We start from the raw sequence: 25,253 nt of genomic DNA, 5'->3' as shown, positions 1-25,253 counted from the left end.
CTATATGTTAACTATCATACTATATGTTAATATATAGTTAACTACATGTTAACTATAATAACATACTATATGTTAACTATGATATAGTAATCATACTATATGTAACATACTATATGTTAACTTGAAAAGAAAAAAAAAATCTAGCACAAACCCAAATCCTGTAATAATCTCCACTCAACTCTCTCTTACAAGAAACACCATAGTTTCTTTGGTCTGTGTGTTACTTTGTTGAGACAAACTAAATGAACTTTGACTTCGTGTCCTCCTAGTAGCATTTGGGGGGTGAACTTCAACACACTTGATCAACACAACTTAAATACATCAAAATAAATCTCAACTTTTCTGACAAAAAAACATTTTTTTGGGAATGCATCTCATTATGACAAAGACAGTCTTCCCACACACATTAGTTCATGCACCCACAGACCGCTATTACTTATTACTAAAATAGTATAGTGTCGTTGTTAATTGCATTACTATACTTTTGTATTATATAGGCACTGAGGAAACTTTCCACATATTAAGTGATATATTTACCCCTATTCTTAGTTCAATTCTCAAAACTCCGAAGTGAGTGATTCATACTCAAAAATTATTTTGAGTGGCCAACTGGAGTTGGTCCTCCATTTTCACGGAAAGCAAGACATTGAAAACGGTGATTTCCAGCAGAACTGTTGAGTTTATAGGTATTTATTCTCATCCTGACAATAAAATTTTAGATGGTGCAGGAGTTATTACACATGGGTGTATGTGCTGTAGTACATTCAGGAAGAACAGAGAATTGTGTCTCTTCTTTGTAAGAAGGGGAGAGAAAACTACAATGGCAGAGCGCTGCATGAATGAAGGGGTTCTCAGGCAGCTACATACAGAGGGAGGTGAGCATCTACAAACTGATCTCTTAAAATAACCCTTTCTATGAACCTCTTGGAAAGTCTCTCTGAACTTTAAAGCACGAACTGAAACTTTGTGGAGCATGGGGCCAAACTCAGCAAGAGAATTTAAATGAACTGAATGGTTATTTGCTTCAGATGGATATGGTCAGAGGCATCCAAGTAAGAATGGGCTTTACCAAGAAGACCAAGAACTCAGTCCATGGTGAAGGCTTCCTCTCTCTGAACAGTGCTTAACGGATCCAGTCCAAGTTTCCCAAGATTTTTGCAGTCCTTTACCACTGCTCGACTTTCTAAACAAGACACCCCCTTTTCTCAGATATACATTTTTTCCTGCTGGGCCAAAGCAATTTTTAAAAATGTTTTTTTTTTCTTTTTTAAAATTTTACTTACTTGACAGAGAGAGACACAACCGAGAGGGAACACAAGCAGGGGGAGTAGGAGAAGAAGTAGGCTTAGAGGGAACACAAGCAGGGGGAGTAGGAGAAGAAGTAGGCTTAGAGGGAACACAAGCAGGGGGAGTAGGAGAAGAAGTAGGCTTCCCGCCTACAGGGAGCCCGATGTGGGGCTTGATCCCAGGATACTGGGATTATGACCTGAGCCAAAGACGGCTGCTTAACGGGTGAGCCACCCAAGTGCCCCTGGGCCAAGGCATTTAACCAGGCTCTGTTGAAAACTTGCCTGAGAGCAATCATTTGATTTTTGCTTACTTGTGCATCTGTCATTTATGTGTAGATCTTACTGTTTAGCTTTCAGAAGCAATCTCTCCAAACACACACCCTCTTCTGATTTTTTTTGTTTGTTTTAATTCTTGGCTGGAGAGAATTTTGCTCTCTCCGCGGCACTCAGCTCCAGGAGCCTGCCGGACTCTGCCGGACTCTCTCCACTACGAATCGCCGCCAGCACAACCTGGCCTCGGAAAGAGAACGCTTTGCATCTCCAGGCCCCGCCCCTTAAACCCAGCTCCACAGACCAGAGCACGCATGCGCAGGGCGAAGCGGGCGCGGACGGCGCGCGGAAAGCACAGCGTCGCCCGACGGTCCCAGCGGGAGCGCGCGCCGGCGTGGACGCCGTAGACCGGGCAGGCGTGCGCAGGGAGAGAGTGTACGCGGAGCATCCGGATCTCGGCCATGGCTCATAGGCCGAAGAGGACCTTCCGGCAGCGCCGGGCCCACTCTAGTGACAGCGACGGCGCGGAAGAGCAGTCTTCTGAACCCGGGGCCCCGGAGGAGCAGACGGCCCCGGGCCTTACGGAGGAAGGGCCGCCCTCGGGAGGGGGACGCCTAGAGGCGACGGCCCGGCGTGGTCGGAGTCGGGGTCGGGGTCGGGGCCGGGTGTGGGCAAGTTCCCGACGCGCGGCGGGAGCGGCTACGCGCACCGAAGGCGGCTTGAGCGTCCCAGGTGAGGCAGGGCGGGGGGGAGCCGGAGGTGACGCGAGGTAGGGGAGGCGGGGAGAGGCCCCCGGGGTTCTCCGGGGGTTCTTGTGTCCCGCTGCGGACCGAGAGCAGTCGCGGCGGCCGAGAGCAAGACAACCCGCCTTCGAGCGCTCGCCCGCTGCTCGCAAGCCCTTGTCCGGGGGTGGGGGTGGGGAAGGGGGTCGAATGGGAGACCAGAAAGAATCCTGTACGGTGTGTGGCTCGTCTGTGTTTGCATCATCGGGAGAACTCGGACCCGTTGTCGCTTTAATGCAGTACTTGCTGTTGTGAAGAACCTAAGTTGTCCCAGAGGTTTAAAAACAATCCCTATCGGGGCGCCTGGATGGCTCAGTGGGTTAAGCCGCTGCCTTCGGCTCAGGTCATGATCTCAGGGTCCTGGGATCGAGTCCCGCATCGGGCTCTCTGCTCAGCAGGGAGCCTGCTTCCCTCTCTCTCTCTCTGCCTGCCTCTCCATCTACTTGTGATTTCTCTCTGTCAAATAAATAAATAAAATCTTTAAAAAAAAAAAAACCAATCCCTAATACTTTCAGGTAGGGGAAAGTTTTATGTACTTTTGGAAACATCCCCAAACAATCAGAACAGTACATTAGACGAATCTAGGTGACAGACACTTAGGACGTTTTCATTTGTTTTGTTTTTCATCAGTTATTTGTAAGAACGGAGATTAGAATAACGCTGTATGTCCCAAAGTAGCATAATGGGTTGACGACCCTGTAGACTGTACCAATAATGGTGTTAAACTAAGTACAATGTAATAGTATTGAAGTACCCCTAAATACAGAATTTAATACAGTACCCCTTAAATACAGAATTTAAGCAGCATAAAGTTGTTTACATTAAATATGTTTTAGTTTGAATTGGAGCTTAAGAAAAATGCTGTTTTCGGTGTAGTATTGAGGTTAAAAAGTTATCTTCCACTGTTTTTAGTACAAGTGATTTTGGTGATTTCTTAATTATCACCTTCTGTTTGTCTAAAGCTTTTTGTATTTTCCCACTCTGAAAGTCACCTGTTCAAACTTTAATAGGGAGAACAGAGTCCAGGAGTTGCTCACCCCACCCCCCGCTTTTTTTTTTTTTTTTTAAGATTTTATTAGCACAAGTTGGGGAGGGGGAAGGCAGAGGGAGGAGGAGCCCCCACACCAGGAGGGAGCCCCATGGGGACTCTCCCAGGACCCAAGATCATGACCTGAGCCTAAGGCAGCTGCTTAACTGACTGAGCCACCCAGGTGCCCCTAGGAGTTCCTTTTTGCTTACATTCTAAAACAGTGGTTCTCAAAACTTTTTGGTCTTAGTATCCCCTTTATAAAGGTATCCCAAACATCTTTTTTTTCTGTGTATTATATTTATTGATATTAACCATGTTAGAAATTAAGATAAATTTTTATTCATTTTTTTCCCTAAATTAAACCATTACATGTAAGGATAAATAACATTTTGTAGGAAGAAAACAAAACAAAACAACTTTTCCAGAAAATAGAGTGACATTGTTTTCAATTTGCAAATCTTTAATGTCTGATTTCATAGAAGACAGCCGACTTTTCAAAGCTCCTTCCACATTCAGTCTGTTGTGATGCATTGTTTCATTTGAAATATGAAAAAAAAAAAAAAAAACCAGGTATGTGGTGTAATGGGAATACCTAATAGCCTTTTTAGATCATTGAGGGTGTTCTGCTTTGATATGACAAAAAAGGATCAACAAATAGTAGCTTGCTTCTTAAAGGTAGTTTGTAATGGCATCTGAAACCGTACCTGTCAGTTTTTTTATACTCCAATACATTAAAATCCACTGGTCTGTTTTGCACTTTCAATGGGATCTTTTATTCATGCATGATTGGTAACATCATGCATTGACCATTGGAAAGTATTGGTTCACTGAGTTTGCAAATGTTGGTACATTTTATTACATAATATCCCCCCAAAAACTTGTTAATGTTATGGTGTTACTTCTGATAATGATCAGTGGTTTAGTGATGGAAAGAAACTAAGTTCACAGTACACAATGTAACTTTTCCAAAACTCTAGTTTTCACTTGAAATCTCTAATTCTTGAAGTGATAGGCATGCCTTTGCTCATTTTTGAGGAAATTTCTTACTTATCCATGTAGGAATAACTGGAGTTTGTCAGTCGTTCTCTTAAGTAAAACAGTGTTGCTCCTTGAAAGCAGTGGCTAGTTGACCTTGCAGCTGATCATACAAATGCTTTTCAGTGAGGTAACCGTTGTTTCAGTATGCCCCAGAAGTGCTGTATACACACTTCCATTTTGTCCCACAGAATATTTAAAAGATGTGTACTCCAAGGTCAAAATTTAATAAAGTTAATAATTTTGTATTGCTTCATTGAGGATGGTAAATACAACTGTTTTTTGTTTTTGTTTTGTTTTGTTTTTCCTGGCAATGCATGGTGATGAATACAATGGCTGCCAGTACAGATAGCTGTCACTGTCTTGATTCATACTAATAAACCAGTTTTACCCACCATTGCTTTTGCTGCATTATGTAAATAGCAACAAACTAAAAAGGGCAAATAACATGATAATATGTGATGAAAGTAGTTTTGAATTCACACACCCTCTGAAAGGGTCCTAGGGATTTCCAGGGCTTAGTGGGCCATGATTTTGAGAACCACTGCTCTGATGTTAATCCACTTTGAGAACAGGTAGGAGTTGTCATAAATAGTAGCAAAGAAAGATGTAATCTGTAGTTATATTACTTTGTATTCTAAGTTTTGATCTTACTCCAGGTTTTTTTAATTCTATATAGGTATGTTAATTAAGGTACATTTTTAAGATAAAAAGTACTATTTATGTAAACTTAAGTTTTAAAGTTCTTAAAAAATACAAAATAATTATAAACTAACCAGTCCTTTCTTGTCAGTAATACCATGAATTCTTTCACATTTTGTTTGTTCAGTTCTCACAATACCCTTATGGGTGTTATAACCGAATGTTATCTTTGCTTAATAGAGTATGGACAGACCATCCTTCCCAAATCAAGTAGTGGAAACAAAGAGATCTGTGATTTAATGGAGACCACAGTGCTAATTACAGTACTATTTGCCACTAGCCATTGAAATATAACATAAATTTCAGAGTTGAATAAAATTAAATTGAAATCCCTGCTTCTCCACTTAATAACTTTGTGACACTGGGCATGTTATTTAGCCTCTCCAGTGCCTAGTGTCTTCATCAACAATAGCATTTACTTTATAGAATTGTGAAATTCTGTAATTGTGTGAAATAGACCTTGTAAAACAGATTAAAGCGTGCCTAGAGTTATTAAGTGTACATCAGTTTTTTTTCTTTTTGAACTTATTCACTACTATTTTCTTCTTTATTTTAAATTTTCCTTCACTTCTTGATGCCTTTTTCTCATTGCATCTTTTAAGAGAATATTAGGTAAGTAGATCGTATAAATAGGGTCAATCTGTGCTTTTATTAGATCATCCACAGGTTTCAGAAAGAAGGGAAATGGAGAAAGATACTTAAAATACATGGAGAGAAATTAAAACACTATACATGTATAATGCTATGTGTTATGTAGAATTTCAGTTAGTAACTCCACTGTCTTGGCTCTTTCTTGTTTTTTTCAAAAAATGTCCTGTTAGAATCCAGAAAAGTTGATCTTTCAACAGATGAAGAAGAGGATGAAACAATTCATTCCTTAGAAAATAAGGATGATCAGAGTTCATCATCTACCAGCTCTAGCTCTCTGGAAGAAGAATTTTCATCAGTAGGTTGGTAAATTTTATAATTGTGATTAGCTTTATTTCTAATATCGGTATCCTCTATGCCAGTGATTCTTAATTATTGGTAACACAGCTATAGTGAAGTATGGAGCAAGCAAATCATTACCAATGATTGTCAAAGTGTCAAAATTGACTGCTTTTTTCCCATTACATGACATGTGCAATGTCAGACACTTTTTAAGACCCAGAGCTAGGATTCAGACGCAGGTAGTCTGCTCCAGAACCTGTTCTTAACCACTGTGCTGTACTGTACTGGGTGATTCATGCCAGTATCTGAAGAATGGTAAGAATTTGTTACTGAGGATGTTTTGGGTATAGGATATAGCAAATGTTGAACTCTAGGGAAATTAGCATATGCAGAGAACTAAAAATAGTTGTTAGAATGAAATATTTAGTTGGAGTTTAAGAAGGAGGAACAATAAAAACAGACAAATTGGAGTCAGATAATATAGAGTTTGGGAGAACTACTGAAAATTTTTTGCATACAAATGACATGACCATTTTTAGAAAGATCAGTCCAGTTTAGGGGTTGGCAGATTACCACTTGTGAGCCAAATGTGAACCATCACATGCTTTTGCAAGTAAATCCTTATTAAAACACAGCCACTCTCATTCAATTATGTATTGTCTACGGCTGCTTTTGCATTACATTGACAGAGTTTAGAAGTTGTGACAGATACTTCATGGCCCACAAAGCTGAAAGTTTTTCTCTGGGCTATTATTTAAGCTCAAGGTTTTGTAACTTGTTTTGTGCTTTGGACTTTTGTCAGTCTCTTGAAGTCTGAGACGCTTCTTGAGAAGAATATGTAGTGTTCTAAAAGAAACAAATTAACTTGAAATGTAATTGTCTAAATACATTTTTAAAGACTTGTAATAGGCCACCTGGGTGGCTCAGTAGTCTGCTGCAGCTCAGGTCATGATCCAGGGGTTCTGGGATCAAGTCCCACATCAGGCTCCCTGCTCAGCAGGGAGTCTGCTACTCCCTCCAACCTTCCCCACTTCCCATAATATCTCTCTCAAATAAGATCTTCAAAAAAAAAAAAACAAAAAAACAAAAACTAGTAACTCTTACAATTTTTTTCTTATACAAGTTCACAAGGTACAGAAGTCCTTAGTGATGAAAACAAAATTAAGAATCGAAGCCTGGTAGAGACGTGATGCTTTGTCTAGACTCTAGATATGGTGCTGTCCAATAGAACTTTCTGCAGTGATATAAAAATTTTATATCTTCATATAAAGAAGAGCTCTTGAAATGTGGCTAGTGCAGCTAAGGAACTGGATTTTGAAATTGGCTAAATTTAAATGGTCACATATGGCTAGTGGTAACTGTATTGTACAGTGCTGCTTTAGAAAATGAATTAGTATAAGCCAGTAGTTATAAAGTGTTGGCAGCTTTACATACCTAAGGAGAGAAGACAGTGTTTGGCAATGTGTGGGATAGTTTTTAATTATTTTAATTATTTTTAATTATTGTTGTGACTGAGGTGTTGCTGGCATGTTGTGCCCTGGAGATAAGAGATGATAAATTTCTCAGAGTACAGGACAGTTCACCAGAGTGAAGAATTGTCCCTCCCCAGAGCTCATTTCAGAAGTACAGAAAGTTGAAAATTTGTCCTGTTTTTCTTTCTTCTGGAGAAGAAAAGATGAAGGAATGTGAGAGGTTTGGGGATTGGCTTATGGATCAAGGAGTGCATTTATTTTTTGTTCAAACAGTGCAACTATTAGAATGATCCAGTAGTGGAATATCTGCCTTGAGATGCTGTAGATAGTGCATGTTACACATGGGCATGATAGTAACCGGTACTGCTTAGATGAGATGATGTATACGAAAATTATTTAACTTACAAATCTGCATGTTTTTATTATAAAGCAGTATGCTAACTTAATTCATTCATTCCATGTTTGGCCAGCATCTGCTACAAGGTAATGTTGGATATAGATAGGACAGGATAATAACTCTTCTCTTGAATTTTTTTCCCTTTATTGTAGCTTGAGAGAGAATTAGCTTTTTGTAGCACTGGTATTTTACTAGTGAGTCCATTGCCTGTGATTTATTAAACCCCATCAAGTCATTTGCAGATGAATCCCTTACACTTCCAGAATTTCTGCTATTGTATTCATACAGTTGAGTATTTGAACCTCCGTGTATCATCTTCCTCCTGATTTTACATTAAAATTTCCTAGAAGGCATAAAAACATAGTGCTGCTCAGCTCCACCTCAGATCAACAGTCCAAATCTCTGGGATGGGGAGCTTAGGTACTAGTAGATTACCAAGCTTTCCAGGTGACTCTAATGTGCAAGAAGCGTAAGAAATGGTAGTGGAACCTGGTTATATTTAGTTGTCCCTCCCAGCTTTAAAGACATGTCTTTTTAGCTTTGTTCACCTCACATTAAGATCATTAAACCAGGCAGGACAACCACAGAGCCCTTAACAGATCCCTACAGTGCTTCATAATCAGCATATTTTTTTGGAGAAATAATTCAACTAGTTAGGAATTCAGTGCGCTACGTGATTTTCCCCACACATTTTAACGTTATCCACAAGGAAAAAATGCAACTGTTAAATTCTTTGGAAGGATGAAGAAACATCTCACCTGCATCATTTCTCTGTACTAATCTATAAATTTGTACTAGGTCCTTAAAAACTAAGTCACTTGATTAGCTATTCCTTTTTTTTTTTTTTTAAGGTTTTATTTATTGGAGAGACAATAAGGTTTTATTTATTCGAGTCATGAGTGGGGACAGGGAGAGGGAAAATGAGAGAATGTCAAGCGGACTCTGCACTGAGAACAGAGCCCAATGCAGGCTTGATCTCATAACCTTGAGATTACGACCTGAGCCAAAACCAAGAGTTGGATGTTTGGCCTATTGAGCCACCTAGACATGCCTGATATTCCTTGTTCTTAATGAACATACGTTGGTTTTTAGTGATCACCTGTTACTGTTGATAATTCAAGAGCTTGTTTGCCTTAGCACCAATGTCAACATCTCCAGGCATAAGACATCTTTTTATTTCTCAAAGAATTTGGAACAGTTTATGGTAAAGTTTAGAACATTTTACTTGGGCCTCGGTAGCTTAACATCCCTAATTATCATTTTGAAGTGCTTGAAATAGTGAAAATTTCCTTTACCATTTGTTTACCAAGTATTTTGCTTAAGAAACTTTTTTTTTTCCAGAAAGTAAAGATAAATTTCAGCTTAGATCATGTATAAGAAAATTGTTTTGAATTAGAAGAGTACACATTAATATGGTTTATACACTATAAAGAAAAACTAAAACAAGGATGTATTAAAAGATGTCACTAAAATAGTTTTCACCTGGTAAATGAACCTGATTATTTTTGTTACACTTTTTAACTTCTTACATTTATTCATGTGGAAATCACCAGAGGACCTTGGAGACTGATTGAGCTGTATGCTGGTTTTAGTCACTTTCTCACTCACTCTATGCCTGGATGCCCTAAGGGGAGGGGCATCCTCTCCCTCTTCTTGAATCAGACTGGCCTGTCCACCTTCATCCTAACCTCTACAGTTCTCACTGACTAAGCCATCCGCAACTGTCTCCACATCCCAACCCAAATAATCTCAGAGCTTCTAGAAATGAGAAATAGTCCTCAACAAAAAGCCAGCAACATCTGATGCATAAGGGAGCTGAGAGATAAACTGAAGTGATATGAGTACATTTTCTGATAATTCTAGATTAGATTCATTTTCTGATTTTCTATTTTAATCTCTGTAAAAGTAATTTTCTTTCATTATTGATGTAGGTTTTGAGCTGTGCAGTTACATTCATGTCAGAATATGAAGAAAATTAGACACTATTTAAATATGAGAAATATGTATTTCTGTTACTGTTTGTTTTTCATTGTCTCCCTCTTTGTTCCTTTCAGTAAATATCCCTGATGCAGCTTTTATTCAGGCAGCCCGCAGAAAACGTGAATTGGCCAGGGCCCAAAATGACTATATTTCTTTGGATGTAAAACATACCTCTGCCATCCCTGGGATGAAGAAAAACAGTGGTGAAGATCCTGAGAGTGAGCCTGATGACCATGAGAAGAGAATAGCATTTACTCCAAAGTCTCAAACCCTTAAACAAAGAATGGCTGAAGAAACAAGTATATACTTAATTTATTTACAATGTATTAACATTAAGGGATTTTTAACTTGAATATAATATTATGTTAAAATCTCCATAAAAACATAATGTAGTATTTATTTTAAAAGTGTAGAAGTTGGTTTTTATTTAATACTAGTTTGGTCAGTGACATAATAGTCTGTGAAAGACATGTCTGTTAAAATATTATTATCAAATAATGTGTAATAACGTTTACCATTATCTGACCTCCACTTGATCTTTTTTGGCAGATTAAGAAAAATTGTACAATGTCTTATTTTTGATATTGAAAACTTTCATTGTCCCCTTTATAAAGATTTTTTTTTTTAAGATCTCAGTAGGCATTTTTTTTTTAAAGATTTTTTTTAACATGGAAGCATCTACAGGGATTTTACTGTCATTTATTAAAATCTCCCCTGCTCTAATAAAATATTTCCTCTACCGATAATCCTTAGGTCTCAAAGGACTTTTTTCACATTTCACATTTATAAACAATATGTTTTACCAAAACTTTTGTTACTTCAAATAGGAATTTTTCAGAATGAGACTTTTGGTTTCCTTATAACCCAGAAATTATTTTTCAGTATTCAGATTCTGAAGTAGAATTTATAATCTCTGATAAGGAATAGTAAATGTTTCTTTTTTACAAGGTTTTTTTTTTCCCATATGTGAAACTGTAGTGCTTTCAGTGGGATGGTTTGGTGATGGGTACTGATTCCAGGATTCAAGACTCAGCTGCAGCACATTCCTCAGACAAGTAATTTAACTGCCTGATAGGAGTTCCCTCAGTATTTAAAAAAAAAGAGTGATAATAGTGCTTTCTACCTAGAATTATTGTGAAGAATAAGTCAACACATGTAAAGGTACTAAGCCAGCACGTTATAAGCCTCCCAAAAAGGTTACCTGATGCTATTAGAATGGAAAAATATGGACTTATTTTTGAATTTTTTTCCTAGCACCCAGAAATGAAGAAACAAGTGAAGAAAGTCAGGAAGATGAAAATCAAGATATTTGGGAACAGCAGCAAATGAGGAAAGCCGTTAAAATCACAGAGGTAATAATTTTTTATACCAATTGTGTTCATTTTCTGTGGCTGCTATAACAAATTAATCACAAACCTGATGGCTTAAAAACAAGAAACATATATTCTCTCCTAGTTGTGGAAGCTAGAAGTCCAAAAGTAAGGTATTAGTAGGGCTGTGTTCCCTTTGAAAGCCTAGGGGAGAATCTTTTCTTGCCTTCCAAATCTGGTCACCCCAGATGTTCCTTGCTTTGCAACTGCATAACCCCTCTCTCTGTCTCCTTCTTTATATGGTCTTCTCTGTGCCTCTACTCTCATTTTGTAAGAAAAGTTCTCATTGCACTTAGGACCCAGCTGGATATATAAGATTTCTCATCTTGCAATATTTCACTTAATTAAAACCACAAAGACCCTTTTTCCAAATAAGGCCATATTCACAGGTTCTAGGGGTGGGACGTAGACATATCTTCTGTGAGACCGCTCTTCAACTTACTATACCTTTTATATTATGTTCTTTTCCTACTAGATCATAAACACCTTCCACATTTTATAGGCCATTTGAGGGGACCATATTTTATTTTTAATTTTATAGTAACTGTGACATGGTAGGTACGTAAATGTAAAGTTTAAACAAATAAATAAATTTAAAACAAAACTAATTAAAAAATACTGTTCTTGAGGTCAAAAGTCCTAGAATTGATTTCTTACTGTACCACTAAAAATATATGCTCCATGAGGTCAAGAATTATTAACTATTCGGTGTTTTATTCCTCTGTACCTAGTATTATGAGTGCTCAATAAATATTTGCAACTTTGAGCAAATTAGTTAATCTTTTTTTTTTTTTTTTTTTTTTTTTTTTAAGATTTATTTATTTTAGAGCATACACATGCCTGAGCAGGGACTCAGGTAGTTGGAAATGGAGAGGAGAGAATCTCAAGCAGACTCCATGCTGATCATGGAGCCTGGCATGGGGCTTGATCTGCCAACCCTGAGATCACTACCAGAGATGAAACCAATAGTCAGTCATTTATATGACTGTGCACCTGGGCACCCCAAATTATCTCATTTTCTAAATCTGTTCTCTTATCAGTAAAATGGGAGGATAATGTTACCTGCATGAGTAGGTGGCTATAGGCTCAAAATCACCATTTTTTTTTTTAAGATTTTATTTATTTATTTGACAAACAGAAATCACAAGTAGGCAGAGAGGCAGGCAGAGAGGAAGGGAGAAGCAGGCTTCCCGCGGAGCAGAGCCCGATGTGGGGCTCGATCCCAGGACCCAGGGATCGTGACCTGAGCTGAAGGTAGAGGCTTTAACCCACTGAGCCACCCAGGTGTCCCTCAAAATTACAATTTAAATCAGCACTTACAGATTATTTAATATTCAAATATAAGGTTTTATTTTTTAATCTGTTTAATGAGAATGTTTTGAAAGATTGTTTGCTCTTTTAGGTAAGGAAGTATTGTTAAAATCTCCATGTTATTAAAACCAAAAAGCTAAGTAAAGGTAAACTTTTGGTTGTAACAACATTTAGAAATCTCTAACCAGAGAAATGGTTAGAGGGCTGTTTTTATGATGTAAAAACAAGGGTTGTAGGTCTTCCCTCCTCTTTTTAGTAAAATCAGTATAGCATGAAAAAAATGCTTTGAGAAAAAAACTTGTCATAGTCCTTACTCTGACTGCTCAAGTTTGCCTAATTCCTTTTTTTAAGTATTTGTTTAATTGCAGTCATAGTATATATTAGAAGGTCCCAGACTTCCCATTCACAGAACCCTCATTGTCAGTAACTTTATCCTGGTTCCCCCTGGCCCAAAGAAGTAGCAAACAATTCCATTTATGAAGTAGTTACAGTCAAATAATTTAATAACATTTGTGTCCTAATAACTTAGTAGGCTTTCAGAAAAAACATAGATAAAGTGAAGAAAAAAATCTGTTAATTTTATTTTTAAATAATCACAATTACTTACTAATGGGCAGCACCTCTTAGGCACTGCATGCCATCTCAAGCCTTGGAATCAGACTTGCATTGTCATTCTCACTTCCTTTCCAAATTGATTTTCAATCACTATTTCCTTTTTATTATAGCCACCAAGAACCTGCCTTCATTAATAAGACTGTCAGAGAACTGTAGCACTACCTGTGAACTAGGAAAAACTAGTAGTCCGACAAATGATGAATATGTATTCCCCTAAAATATTTAAATATTTAAAATATATTTATATTTAAAATATTTATATTTAAAATATTTCACAGCACCCCTCTGAGTTCACAGGGATACCTTGGCATGTAGTTTGGGAACTATGGTATGCATACAATTTCAAGTTTGGGGTTTTTTGCTTGACATGTTATAAATATTTTCCCCTATTTCTTTTTTTTTTTTTTTTTTTTAAGATTTAATTTATTTATTTAACAGAGAGAGAGAGAGAGATTACAAGTAGGCAGAGCAGCAGGCAGAGAGGGGAGGAAGCAGGCTCCCCGCCAAGCAGAGAGCCCAATGCGGGGCTCAATCCCAGGACCCTGAGATCATGACCTGAGCTGAAGGCAGAGGCTTAACCCACTGAGCCACCCAGGTGCCCCTCCCCTATTTCTATACATAGTTATCATAGTAACTAATTTTTTTAAATTGCATATTTACTAGAGTCAGTGAATCATAATTTTTTTAGCCATTCTTCCTTTTGGCAAACATTTTAGATTAACTGTCTGAATCTTTTTTTCTATTATTAATAAGAAATAGAAGGGTCACCTGGTGGCTCAGTGAATGGAGCATCCAACTCTTGATCTCAGGGTTGTGAGTTTGAGCCACACGTTTGGTGTAGAGATTACTTAAATAAAACTTTAAAAGAAACAATAAGAATTGGTAAATATTTGCTTTCCTTTTTTCCCTTCCTTTTCTTTCTTTTGTTCAGATGTATGTTATCTTAGGATAATAGGGTAATAATATTATCTTAGGATAATGGCCAAGAGTAGTATTACAAATAAAAGACATGAACATTTTTATGGCATTTACTACATTTTTCCCTATTGCTTTCTAAAGAGAATTTAGATGAGTTTGTAACGCCACTGATATTATGAGAATGTTTCATAACAGTCTTGCCAACTTAGGTGCAAGATTAGTTGGACCTAAAAAATGGAATCTCAAGCTATTTGATTTGCATTTTTTATTATTAACTGTGGGTATATTCACTGGTTCCTTTATTGACTATCTACCACATGCTACTGTCTTAGTTTCCTGTGATTGCTGTAACAGATAACCACAAGTATTGTGGCTTAAAACAACAGAAATTTATTTTCTCCTATTTCAGGAGATCAGAAGTCCAAAATCCAGGTATTAGTAGGGCTATATTCTTTCGAAAAGTCTAGAGGATAATCTGTTCCTTGACTGTTCTAGCTTGTGGCAGCTGTTGACATGTAGCTACCCCTCTCTGTCTGCTCCATCTTCACATCACCTCCTCTGCGCCCCAGAACTCCCTCTCCCTCTCTTATAGGATATGTGTATTGCATTTAGGACTCATCTGGGTAATCTTGGATAAGCTCCTTCTCTCTAAATCCTTAATCACACCTTTTGCCATGTAAGGTAAAATTCACAACTTTGGGAGATTAGGATATGGACTTCTCTTTTTGGGGTTGCCGTTCAGCTGATGCACCACTTAATAATGATAGACACTAGAATATACAGTCTTTATAGGGGAGAAACAGCTAAACAAAATAATTGTAGTAAAATCTTATAGGTTGTCTGACAGAACCTGTACAGGGTCCTGAGATGGCACATAGGAGCAAGTGAGTGGTCACTTTCATGAGTGAATAGGGAGATTTGGAAGAGCTGCTGCAGAAGTCGATCATATTTAGATGGGTCTTTGAAAGATGCTTAGAATGTAAGGGATTTGAGACAATGTATCAGGATGTGAAGACATAAGATGTGAAATAGTCTGACTAGTTTGAGGATTTGCAGGAGTGATAGGAGCCTGATGGGAGGTTTGGTTAAAAATTAACATGAAAAATGATGATGCCTGTGGAAAACAGAAGGATAATTAAGTCAGTGGTTTGGCTAATTATCTGGTCTACTTCTTTGCATATCCTTGTCTAAAACACATTCTTCAGAACTCTTTTTTCAACATTCTGTGTATGGTGGTGATAAGTAATGATTAACCAGAGGACAGTAATATGAAATGTTATGAGATGTACTAACTAGAACATGGTCCTCAACTAGTAATAGAAAACCCAAATAATAGTAATAGCTTAAACAGAACTAAAAGCTTTACCTGGAAATCCTCCAGAAGACTTCCATTTACTTTTCTTTGACTAGAGCAGTTAAGTGGATACTTCTATCATGGAAAACATAATTTTCTGGGAGTACATTAGATCATAAACAAAACTACCTTTAAAAACACTGAGAAGCAGGGCACCTGGGTGGCTCAGTGGGTTAAAGCCTCTGCCTTTGGCTCAGGTCATGATCTCAGGGTCCTGGGATCAACCCGTATCAGGCTCTCTGTTCATCGGGGAGCCTGCTTCTCCCCTTTCCCTCCAACCCCCACCTGCTTCTCTGCTTGCTTGTGATCTCTGTCAAATAAATAAATAAAATCTTTTTTTAAAAAAAATGAGAAGCTAGCTTTTGTGAAAAATAAGATTTTGTAATTTGCCTCTTGCATGGAAAAGTGACATTTTATTTAATTATTTTTTTAACTTTTTTTTTATTTTTGAAAAATATGAGCGGGAAGTGGGGGACTGGGGCGGGGGTGGGGGGAGATAAGGTGGCGCAGAGGGAGAGAATCTTTAACCCACTGAGCCACCCAGGCACCCCAGAGGGAGAGAATCTTAAGCAAACACTGCCCTGAGCCCAACAGAGGGCTCAATCTTGTGACCTGTGCCAAAATCAAGAGTTGAATGCTTAACCGACTAAGCCACCCAGGCGCCCCTAAAATTCTGTATCTTAAAACTGAGAACTGTAAAAACATTTCATTATAACTATAAAAACCGTCAAAGGCATGGAGTTTTGATCTGGTAAGACACTGGAATACCCAGTCTGTTTTCATGCTATTAATGTTTATAAGATTAATGACAATTAATCTTTTAATTGTTTTTTAAAACAATACAAATTTTCATATTTTTAGGGACGAGACCTAGATCTTTCCTACAGCAGTGAACCTCAAACAGTAAAGAAGTTTGATACTTCGATTTCATTACCACCAGTAAATTTAGGAATTATAAAAAAGCAATTAAATACTAGGTAAGTAATTGATTTTAAAATCCATTTGTCCTAGACATTTAATAGTGGGAAAAAAACACTATGTTCTTCCTAACTAAGTACAAATATTAATATTAAACAGATTTGTAGGAAAAAAATAGCATCACCTGTGTTATCACATTAGCACCACTGATTTTTTATATGTGTCTTTTTAGTCTTTATAATAGATACATGCTACATAGTTAAAATCAATAAATATCAAATTCTGCTTTTTTTCTTACTATTTTATAACCCTTTATCAGCATTGTTAAATGGCCTTTAATTCTTAAAAGTAGTAAGTTGGGAGTGATATCAGGAAGATGCCAGACCTCATTTCCCCTTAAAGATACCAACTTACTATACAGTCTAAAAAGCCTTTTTGAGAATTCAGAAACCATTTAGCACAAAACCAAGAATAGCCACATTGAAATGGGGGAGAATCCATTTCTTTTTTTTTTTTTTTTTTTTAACTTAAATTCAATTAATTAACATATAGTGTTCTACTAGCTTCAGAGGTACAAGTCAGTGATTCATCAGTTTTATATAATACCCAGTGCTCATTACATCACCTGCCCTCCTTAATGTCCATCACCAAAGCTATTTCATTTTAGCCGCATCAACCACTCTTACAAGCCTGTACTGCTTATGAGAGAGAAAAAGCCCAATTCACAGCTTCTCCATTGAGAGGAAAAAAGAGGAGTGGAACAAACCTCCAACATTTTGGCTTTTGGAGGGACTGCGTGAGGGACTGTTTCTGTCTCCTCTGTCTCAGCTGTAATGGGGAACTGTCACACCTTGGATGACTGGGGGCCACAAAGAACAAAAGACAGCTCTGTTGTTGCAGAGCCAGAAAGCCTGCCATACTACAGATGAACACCAGAGGGACCAAGTGACTACGATGCCTTAAAAAAGGCACCCACAAGCCTTCTAATAGGGAAATTTCATATAGAAGCCCAAAGAAGATACATCCCCCACAAAAGATTTGAGGATACCTCACCCTGCCCCCCAGGTCTCTAGCCAGGCTGATTGGTGATGTCCCTTCCCCATCTGAAACTTTTTTCCTTAAGTGCATTTCCAAATGCGTAAGACAACAACAAAAAATAACAGGAGGCAGAAACAAGGAAAACCTGGCCAAACCAAAGGAGCAAAATAATTCCCCAGAATCAACCTTAAAGAAACACATCTATCAATTACTTGGCAAATAGTTCAGAAAAATCTGATAGAAGCTGAAAGTGCTATAAGAGAGCACACACAACTGAAGAAAATTACAGAAACAGTATATAAACAAAGTGAAAATATCAACAAAGAGAAACTATAAAAAATGAACGAGAAATTCTGGAGCTAAGCAATATAATAAGTGAGCTGAAAACTTCACTAGAGGGGATCAGCAACCTATTTGATCAAGCAGTGACCTCAAAGTAACCTCAAAGACTGGTCATTTGAAATTATCAAGTCAAAGGAACCAAAAAAAAAAAAGATGTAAAGTGAAGAAAGCCTAAGGGACTTAGAGTATCTGTCAAACAGAGCAACGTATACATTATGGAAGTCCAAGTAGGAGAAGAGAGTGGGGCAGGGAGCTTATCTGAAGATATTGTGGCTAAGAATATGTTAAGCTCTTTTAATTTTTTCAATATTTATAAATTCAGTCGCATAATCTCTTAATACTTTAAAAAATCACAAGTTCATTATACATTTTAAATTGGAATCCTAAATACAGTGTTAAATTATTTTCTTTTAATATCTCTATCATTTTGTTGTGGTTTTTGTTTTTACAAAATAGCAGTCATTTTCTAAAGTATTTAAAAGGAGAAGGGGAAACTTTAAGCCATGAGTCATCCAATAAAAAAAAAAGCAGGGACGGAGGGGGAATATACCTAGAAGAGGAGTTGCTGGTAATTCTGTTTAGCTTTTTGAGGCATTACCAAACTTCTTTCCAAAGTGGTTGCACCATTTTACATCCCACCAGCAATGTTTGAGAGTTCCGGTTTCTTCACATCCTTGTCAGTACTGTTATTTTCCATTTTTTAGATTAAGCCATCCTGATGGATAGGAAGCATACCATTGTGGTTTTGATTTACATTTCCTGATTAATGATGAGCATCTTTTCATGTGCTTAATTGGCCATTTGTATATCGTTTTTGGAGAAATGTCTGGTAATAACAATCTGAGGAAGGAAGTGGATATCCAGTTTCAAGCTTAAAAGATTACAAGAAGGTTGAACCCAGAGAAGCTCACACTGAGACACATAATCAAACTTTTAAAAGGCAGAAAGAGAAAATTTAAAAGCCACAAGGCAGAAGCCCCTCATCAGATACTAAGGAGCCCCGTAAGATTATCAGTAGATTTCTCAACAGAAACATAGGCCAGAGGAGTAGAATGATATATACAAAGTGCTGAAAGAAACTCCCACCAATAAAAATTATCCTTCAAAAATGAAGGAGAAATAAAAACTTCAGATAAAAGCTGAGGGTGTTCATTACCTTTAACCCGCCTTACAAAAATTACTATCAAAAGTTCGATTGAGAGGAAGCCAGCTGGTAATAGGAACCATGTCAGAACAAAATATAAAGCTGTCTAGTAGGGATGCCTGGGTGGCTCAGTGGGTTAAAGCCTCTGCCTTCGGCTCAGGTTGTGATCCCAGGGTCCTGGGATCAAGCCTCACATCCAGCTCTCTGCTCAGCCGAGAGCCTGCTTCCCTTTCTCTCTCTCTGCCTGCCTCTCTGCTTGCTTGTGATCTGTCTCTCAAATAAATAAATAAAATCTTAAAAAGAAAAAAAGCTGTCTGGTAAACATAATATATAGACAAATAGATATTCAGATTCTACTGTAAGGGTGATGTGAAGATCAGTTTTAGTTCAGGTATAGAATCTAAAAGATAAATACCTACAAAAAACTAATGCTGTTAATACAAAATTTTAACATGTAATTTTTGACATCAATAAAAAGAAATGGAGGAAATAAGGAATAGGTACAGTTTTTTATATGTGAGTGAAGTTATTATCAGCTTAAAATAGGTTAGAACTATAAGATATTTTTTGTAATCCCTGTGGTGTGTACACACACACATACACACACGGAGAGAACCTATAGAAGATGCACAAAAGAAAATGAGAAAAGACTGAGGACATGTCCCTATAAAGAATCAACAAAACACTAAGGTAGCAAGAGAAGAAAAGGCAGAAAATAACTACAAAGACAGAAAACAATTTACAAAATGGCAATAAGTAAGTCCTTCTGTATTAGTATTACTTTAAATATAAAAAGATTAAACTGTATAATCAAAAGACATGGAGCAGCTAAATGGATTAAAAAAAATTAAGATCCAGCTATATACTGTCTGCAAGAGACTCATTTAGATTTAAGGATACATATAGACTAAAAGTGAAAGGACTGAAAAATATATTCCATGCAAATAGTAAACTAAAGAGCAGTAGTGTCATGGTTAAGAACTATTACAAGAGGGGCGCCTGGGTGGCTCAGTGGGTTAAGCCGCTGCCTTCGGCTCAGGTCATGATCTCAGGGTCCTGGGATCGAGTCCCACATCGGGCTCTCTGCTCAGCAGGGGGCCTGCTTCCCTTCCTCTCTCTGTGATCTCTTCCCTTCCTCTCTCCTACTGTGATCTCTCTCTGTAAAATAAATAAATAAAATCTTTAAAAAAAAAAAAAAAGAACTATTACAAGAGACAGAGAATGACATGGTGGTATATAAAGAGATCAGTTTGTCAGGAATTATAATAATAAACAATTATAAATAAATACGCATCTTAACATTACAGCACCTATATAAAGCAAATATCAACAGCTGAAGAGAGAAATATAGCAATACAGTAATAGAACAATACTTCAGTATCCCACTTTTCTATAATGGATAGAATATCCAAACAAAATCAAGGAGGAAAGAGTGATCCTGAACAAGATGGACCTAACCATACAGATGGAACATTCCACCCAACTGCAGCAGAATGTACATTGTTTTCAAGTACACATGGAATACTCTTCAAGAAAGATCAAATGTGAGGTAACAGAAAAGTCTTAACAAATGTTAGATTGAAGTCACACCAAGTATCTTTTCCAAACACAATGGAAGGATGATGTTTATAAAGAACATTTTCATTGCTTCTTTTTTTTTTTTAAATACTTGGGAATTTTTTTCTAATACAGAGTAGTACATTCCAAATTTTCTTCCCCTGTATCTTTTGTGTAAATCAGCTTTAAAGTCGTTTCATTCCGTAATTATATTACACCTAAGAAATATTGGTCATAGTTGCTCATTTAAATGGTTTGATGTAAAAAAGGACATTTTATAGCATTGTATTATGAAATAAATATAAACATATATAGATGTACCAGTTTTAGATACTGGGCTATCTATATTATAGGGAGTTAGCAAACTGCCAGCCCACTGCCTGTTTTTGTAAATAGAGTTTTATTGGTACACAGCCATACTTACATGTTTATGCATTGTCTTTGGCTGCTGTTGAGTAGTAGCAATAGCAACCATCTAACTCCAAACCCTAAAATATTGACTGTCTTGACCTTTAGAGGAAAAGTTTGCCAAGCTGTATCCTAGATCACTGTTTTTCAGTGATATTAAATGAAGATTGCCTTGATTCAAGACTTTTAGTAATAACCTTACTATTATTTGCTGTCCTTCCGATAGTCCCTCCTTAATTGGAAGAACAGAACTAGAATTATACTCATTGCATGAAAAATTACATGGAGGTTTTTGTTTTGGCTTTTTTGAAATTGTGTTGGAGACCGTTGTCTTGCATGAATTATATAATAGTAAAAAGGTAGCAGACCACTGATAGAAATTAGCATTTCACTTTATCTGGATAGGTTTTATTTTTAACTTTAGTGTATTTTTTTTTAAGATTTTATTAATTAGAATATACAAGAGCAAGGGGAGGGTCAGAGGGAGAGGAAGAAAGAATCCCAAGCAGAGTCTGCCGAGCGTGGAACCTGATGCAGGGTTTGATTCCATGACCCTGAGATCATGATGCGACCCAAAATTAAGAGTCAGATGCCAATCCAACTGAACTGCCTTATTTTATTTTGTTATTAACTGGGTTTTTTATTTTAAAAAGAAAATGTGTTTTTGTGGTCCAAAGACTAAAGACAAAATCAAACAGTACAAAAAGATAAACAGAGAAAAGGAAGTCACCTTCCGCAGAGGAAACCATCCTCCCAGTTTCCTTGGTTTCATTCCAGAAGTAGTCTGTATATCTATACAAGCACATATGTACTTAGATATTGCCCATTTTTTTAATACAAAAATGAAGCACACTGTATACCCTGTATACCTTGCTTTTTTCATGTAATATGTATTTATGAGCTTGTTATTATAGCCAATAATATTCCACTCAAAACATTTTATTCGTAATGTTTTCTCTCCATTATTGTCTTATTTCTTAGCTGTCTCCATTCTTTACATAAAGCAAAGAAAAACTTTGAAAGACAAACGCATTAGTCATTGTTCCAGGGAAATGGATAGATGACATTTGGTCTAAGCAAGTACTTACTGATTTTTCATTATACAGCAGGTTAGCTGGAGGAGTTGAATTCTTGGGAAAAAAAAGTTCAGTTGAAGACCACATACTACAAATTTGTTATTTCATTTGTAGTTAATTCTCTAATTATAATGTACTCACAGTGTCGAATATTAGTGGAAAACACATTCCAGGTATTTTTAACCAACTGACCCACCCAGGTGCCCACATTCCAGATACTTTTAAAGAAAGTGTTTCTTACTCCTCTACTGTCAGGTGTATGGGGAGATAACTGCATTTTAAAAAATAAGCAAACATTGAATTGTATTTGACACTTTTTTTTTCACATTACATCAGTTGATACATGTGATATTCACAAGGTTGAAAAAAGGCTGTCTTATCAATAAAAAAGTGTATGGGGGGGCTATATCAAAAACAGGAAATGAAATATGCCTCAGAGGGGCGCCTGGGTGGCTCAGTGGGTTAAGCCTCTGCCTTCAGCTCACATCATGATCTCAGGGTCCTGGGATCAAGCCCCACATCAGGCTCTCTGCTCGGCAGGGAACCTGCTTCCCCTTCTCTCTGCCTGTCTCTCTGCCTACTTGTGATCTCTTTGTCAAATAAATAAGTAAGATCTTAAAAAAAAAAAAGAAAGAAATATGCCTCAAAGAACATGAAATTCTAAAAGCAGATAAAACCACTGAATCACAAAACACGTTATACCAAATCATAACATGCTCAAATGGTTTTAATACCAGCTTATTCAAATGTTCTAAGAAAGACCACAAATTGTTCTTACAGTAACTCCTGATGGACTCCTCCTGAGTTTCACATAAAAGACTTTGGATTGTTCTAGAAAGTCACCAGTTCTAATCAGTCAACACTGAACAGCTTTCACCCTAAAATTACCCTCTGATTAGCTTGAGCACCTAAAAACCTTTAAGTGTCCTTCAAGACCTCTTTCATTGTGCCCTTCTCCTTTATACAGAAAATCTCGTAGACCCAGGTTTATAAGTTTGTCAGTTTCCTTGGTGGTCCCTGTAAGATAGCTTTGAAAAAATTTCATTAGACTGCTGTTTACTGTAGTAGAAATAAAAGTTGGAAAAACAGTTTTTAGTATTCATTTTTCTTTATTTTGTTTACTTAGATTAACATTGCTACAGGATACTCACCGCTCACACCTGAGGGAATATGAAAAATATATACAAGATGTTGAAAGCTCAAAGAGTACCATCCAGAACCTAGAGAATTCATCAAATCAAGCTCTAAATTTTAAATTCTATAAAAGCATGAAAATTTATGTAGAAAATTTAATTGACTGTCTTAATGAAAAGGTAATGTGGTTATAAATACAGTATTTCCTTTTTATATAGAAAATCCCCTCGCCACAGTATTTTTTAAAAGTAAATCCTACAATTAAATTCTTTCCTCTAGGGTTTTCCTATACATTTTTTACATACTACAACATTAATTATCCCCTTAATGTTGGACAGTTAGGTTTTTTGCAGTTATTTTGGTATTATGAAGTTTTGTATATAAATTTTTGTGTTAAAATTTCATCTGTTTAAGGAAAATTTCTAGAAGAGGAATTACTAAGTCAGTGTCTAAATATCCTTAAGGCTTATAAAACATTGTTTAGTTATTCACCAAAAGGATTTTATCAGTTTTATTTCTAGCTTATTTCATTTAAAAAATAGTGGTTTTTATATATTTTTTTCTCATTTTTGTCCTTTTTTAAAAATTTTAAGTATAATTGATTAACATATAGTGTGTTATTAGTTTCAGAGGAAGAGTTCAGTGACTCATCAGTCTTATACCCAGTGCTCGTTACATTGCGTGTCTTCCTTCATGTCCCTCACCCAGTTACACCATCTCCAACCCCAACCCCCAGGGGCAGCAGCCCTCAGTTTGTTTCCTATGGTCAAGAGTCTCTCGTGGTTTGTCTCCCTCTCTAATTTCATCTTACTTGTTTATTTTGATCTGAAACAACTCTTTGTTTTATTAACACTTGTAGTCTTTTTTTCTTGCGAATTATTTGTTGTCTGTGCCCTGTTGTCTTTTTAGTTCGTAGTGGGGATTTTTCTTTTTCTTTTTCATTTTTCCTTATATGGTGAAAATTTCTTACTGCTTAGAATTTTTAAATGTTTTATCCTACTTGATGTAGAAAGCAGTTTGTCTTTTGATTTCATTTGCAGTTTTTTTTTTTTTGACATCCTGATGTTTTGAAATTTTTGCATTAATCAGATCTTGAATCATTCTTTCCCTTTATAATTTCTGTTTTTGTTCTGTACATACTAAGTTCTTACATTAGGGTCTTGGGTTGACTTTTTTTCTTTTTAAGTTGATGAATCACTTTAAAAAAATACTTTCTACTTTCTTCATTGCTTTTTATTTACATTTAAAATGTTACCGAAAAATTGGATTTCTTTTTCTCCTGTTGTTTCAAATTTACTTTTTACTGTCCCTTGGTAGTTACTTTTTGACGTATTTATTGCAATACCACTTAATTCATTGATCCTTGAAGAATGACGCTGTTAAAATCTCTTGGCCTACACATTAATGTACCCATGGCTATGAGTTAACATAGAACATCATTGGATTGGGGGGGGGAGTTGTTGCCCAAGAAATATAAGAAACACTGATTTTAAATAATCACTTATTTCTGCTTAATAGTTTCTTTACCTGTCTTGTTAGGTCTCCTCCATTCTCCATTTTTTCAAATTAATCAGTTTCATCAGTGTGCCTCCTCAGCTGATGAAAAATAGCTGTATTCCTCATTTTCTCCTGCTCCTCATATTTCAAATAAAGAATCCTGTTTCTTATCTATCCATTCTTAACCATGTTCCTAACTCTAGCCCATTTCCTTTCATTATTTATGATATTTATAGCTGTTTTAGTACTGTAAGTTGATTTTCTGGTTTTACCAATATTAAAAGCATTGGCAGCCACATCTGTATCTCACAATAAATACTGTGGTATAAATGTGGTAGTATTGAAAATATTCCTTTATATAAGAATTGAGCATAAACACATGCTTATGTATTGCTTTTTATAATTCATTATTGATGACCTACAAAATGTTACTTATATATGTATTTCAGATTGTCAGCATCCAAGAAATAGAATCATCCATGCATGCACTCCTTTTAAAACAAGCCATGACCTTTATGAAACGCAGGCAAGATGAATTAAAACATGAATCAACGTATTTACAACAGTTATCACGTTAGTGTTTTTCATGTTCAATATAATTTATTACTCATTAAGCTGAATTATCAGCTAAAGAATAAAATATTTTTATTCCTATACAAAAATATGCTTTTTTTATGCCTTTCA

The 25,253-nt window shown here is 36.5% G+C and overlaps 1 protein-coding gene across 12 annotated transcripts in view; it reads left to right on the top strand.

The window, feature by feature from the left end:
* Positions 1–1,867: 1,867 nt before the first annotated feature.
* Positions 1,868–25,253, top strand: part of GCFC2 (GC-rich sequence DNA-binding factor 2) — a 46,165-nt gene continuing 22,779 nt past the window's right edge. For 5 of the 12 annotated variants that reach the window (XR_001177833.2, XR_001177837.2, XM_045079078.1 and 2 more), the window contains exons 1-7: positions 1,868–2,291; positions 5,930–6,058; positions 9,962–10,186; positions 11,142–11,239; positions 16,317–16,432; positions 23,065–23,251; positions 25,019–25,142. Coding sequence is in view for 7 of the 12 variants with exons in the window: in XM_045079078.1 (XP_044935013.1) it covers positions 2,021–2,291; positions 5,930–6,058; positions 9,962–10,186; positions 11,142–11,239; positions 16,317–16,432; positions 23,065–23,251; positions 25,019–25,142 (1,150 nt within the window). In the remaining 5 variants the exon portion in view is untranslated. Of the gene's footprint in view, positions 2,292–5,929; positions 6,059–9,961; positions 10,187–11,141; positions 11,240–16,316; positions 16,433–20,204; positions 20,369–23,064; positions 23,252–25,018; positions 25,143–25,253 lie in introns of those variants that run through there. The other 7 variants (XR_001177835.2, XR_001177836.2, XR_001177834.2 and 4 more) reach the window with 3 other exon arrangements.

This window comes from Mustela putorius, unplaced genomic scaffold (genome assembly GCF_011764305.1).
Source record: "Mustela putorius furo isolate JIRA1106 unplaced genomic scaffold, ASM1176430v1.1 tig00000281_pilon_pilon_pilon, whole genome shotgun sequence".
NCBI lineage: Eukaryota > Metazoa > Chordata > Mammalia > Carnivora > Mustelidae > Mustela > Mustela putorius.
The sequence above is the reverse complement of the archived record's forward strand: the minus strand, read 5'-3'. Positions and strand labels throughout refer to the sequence as shown.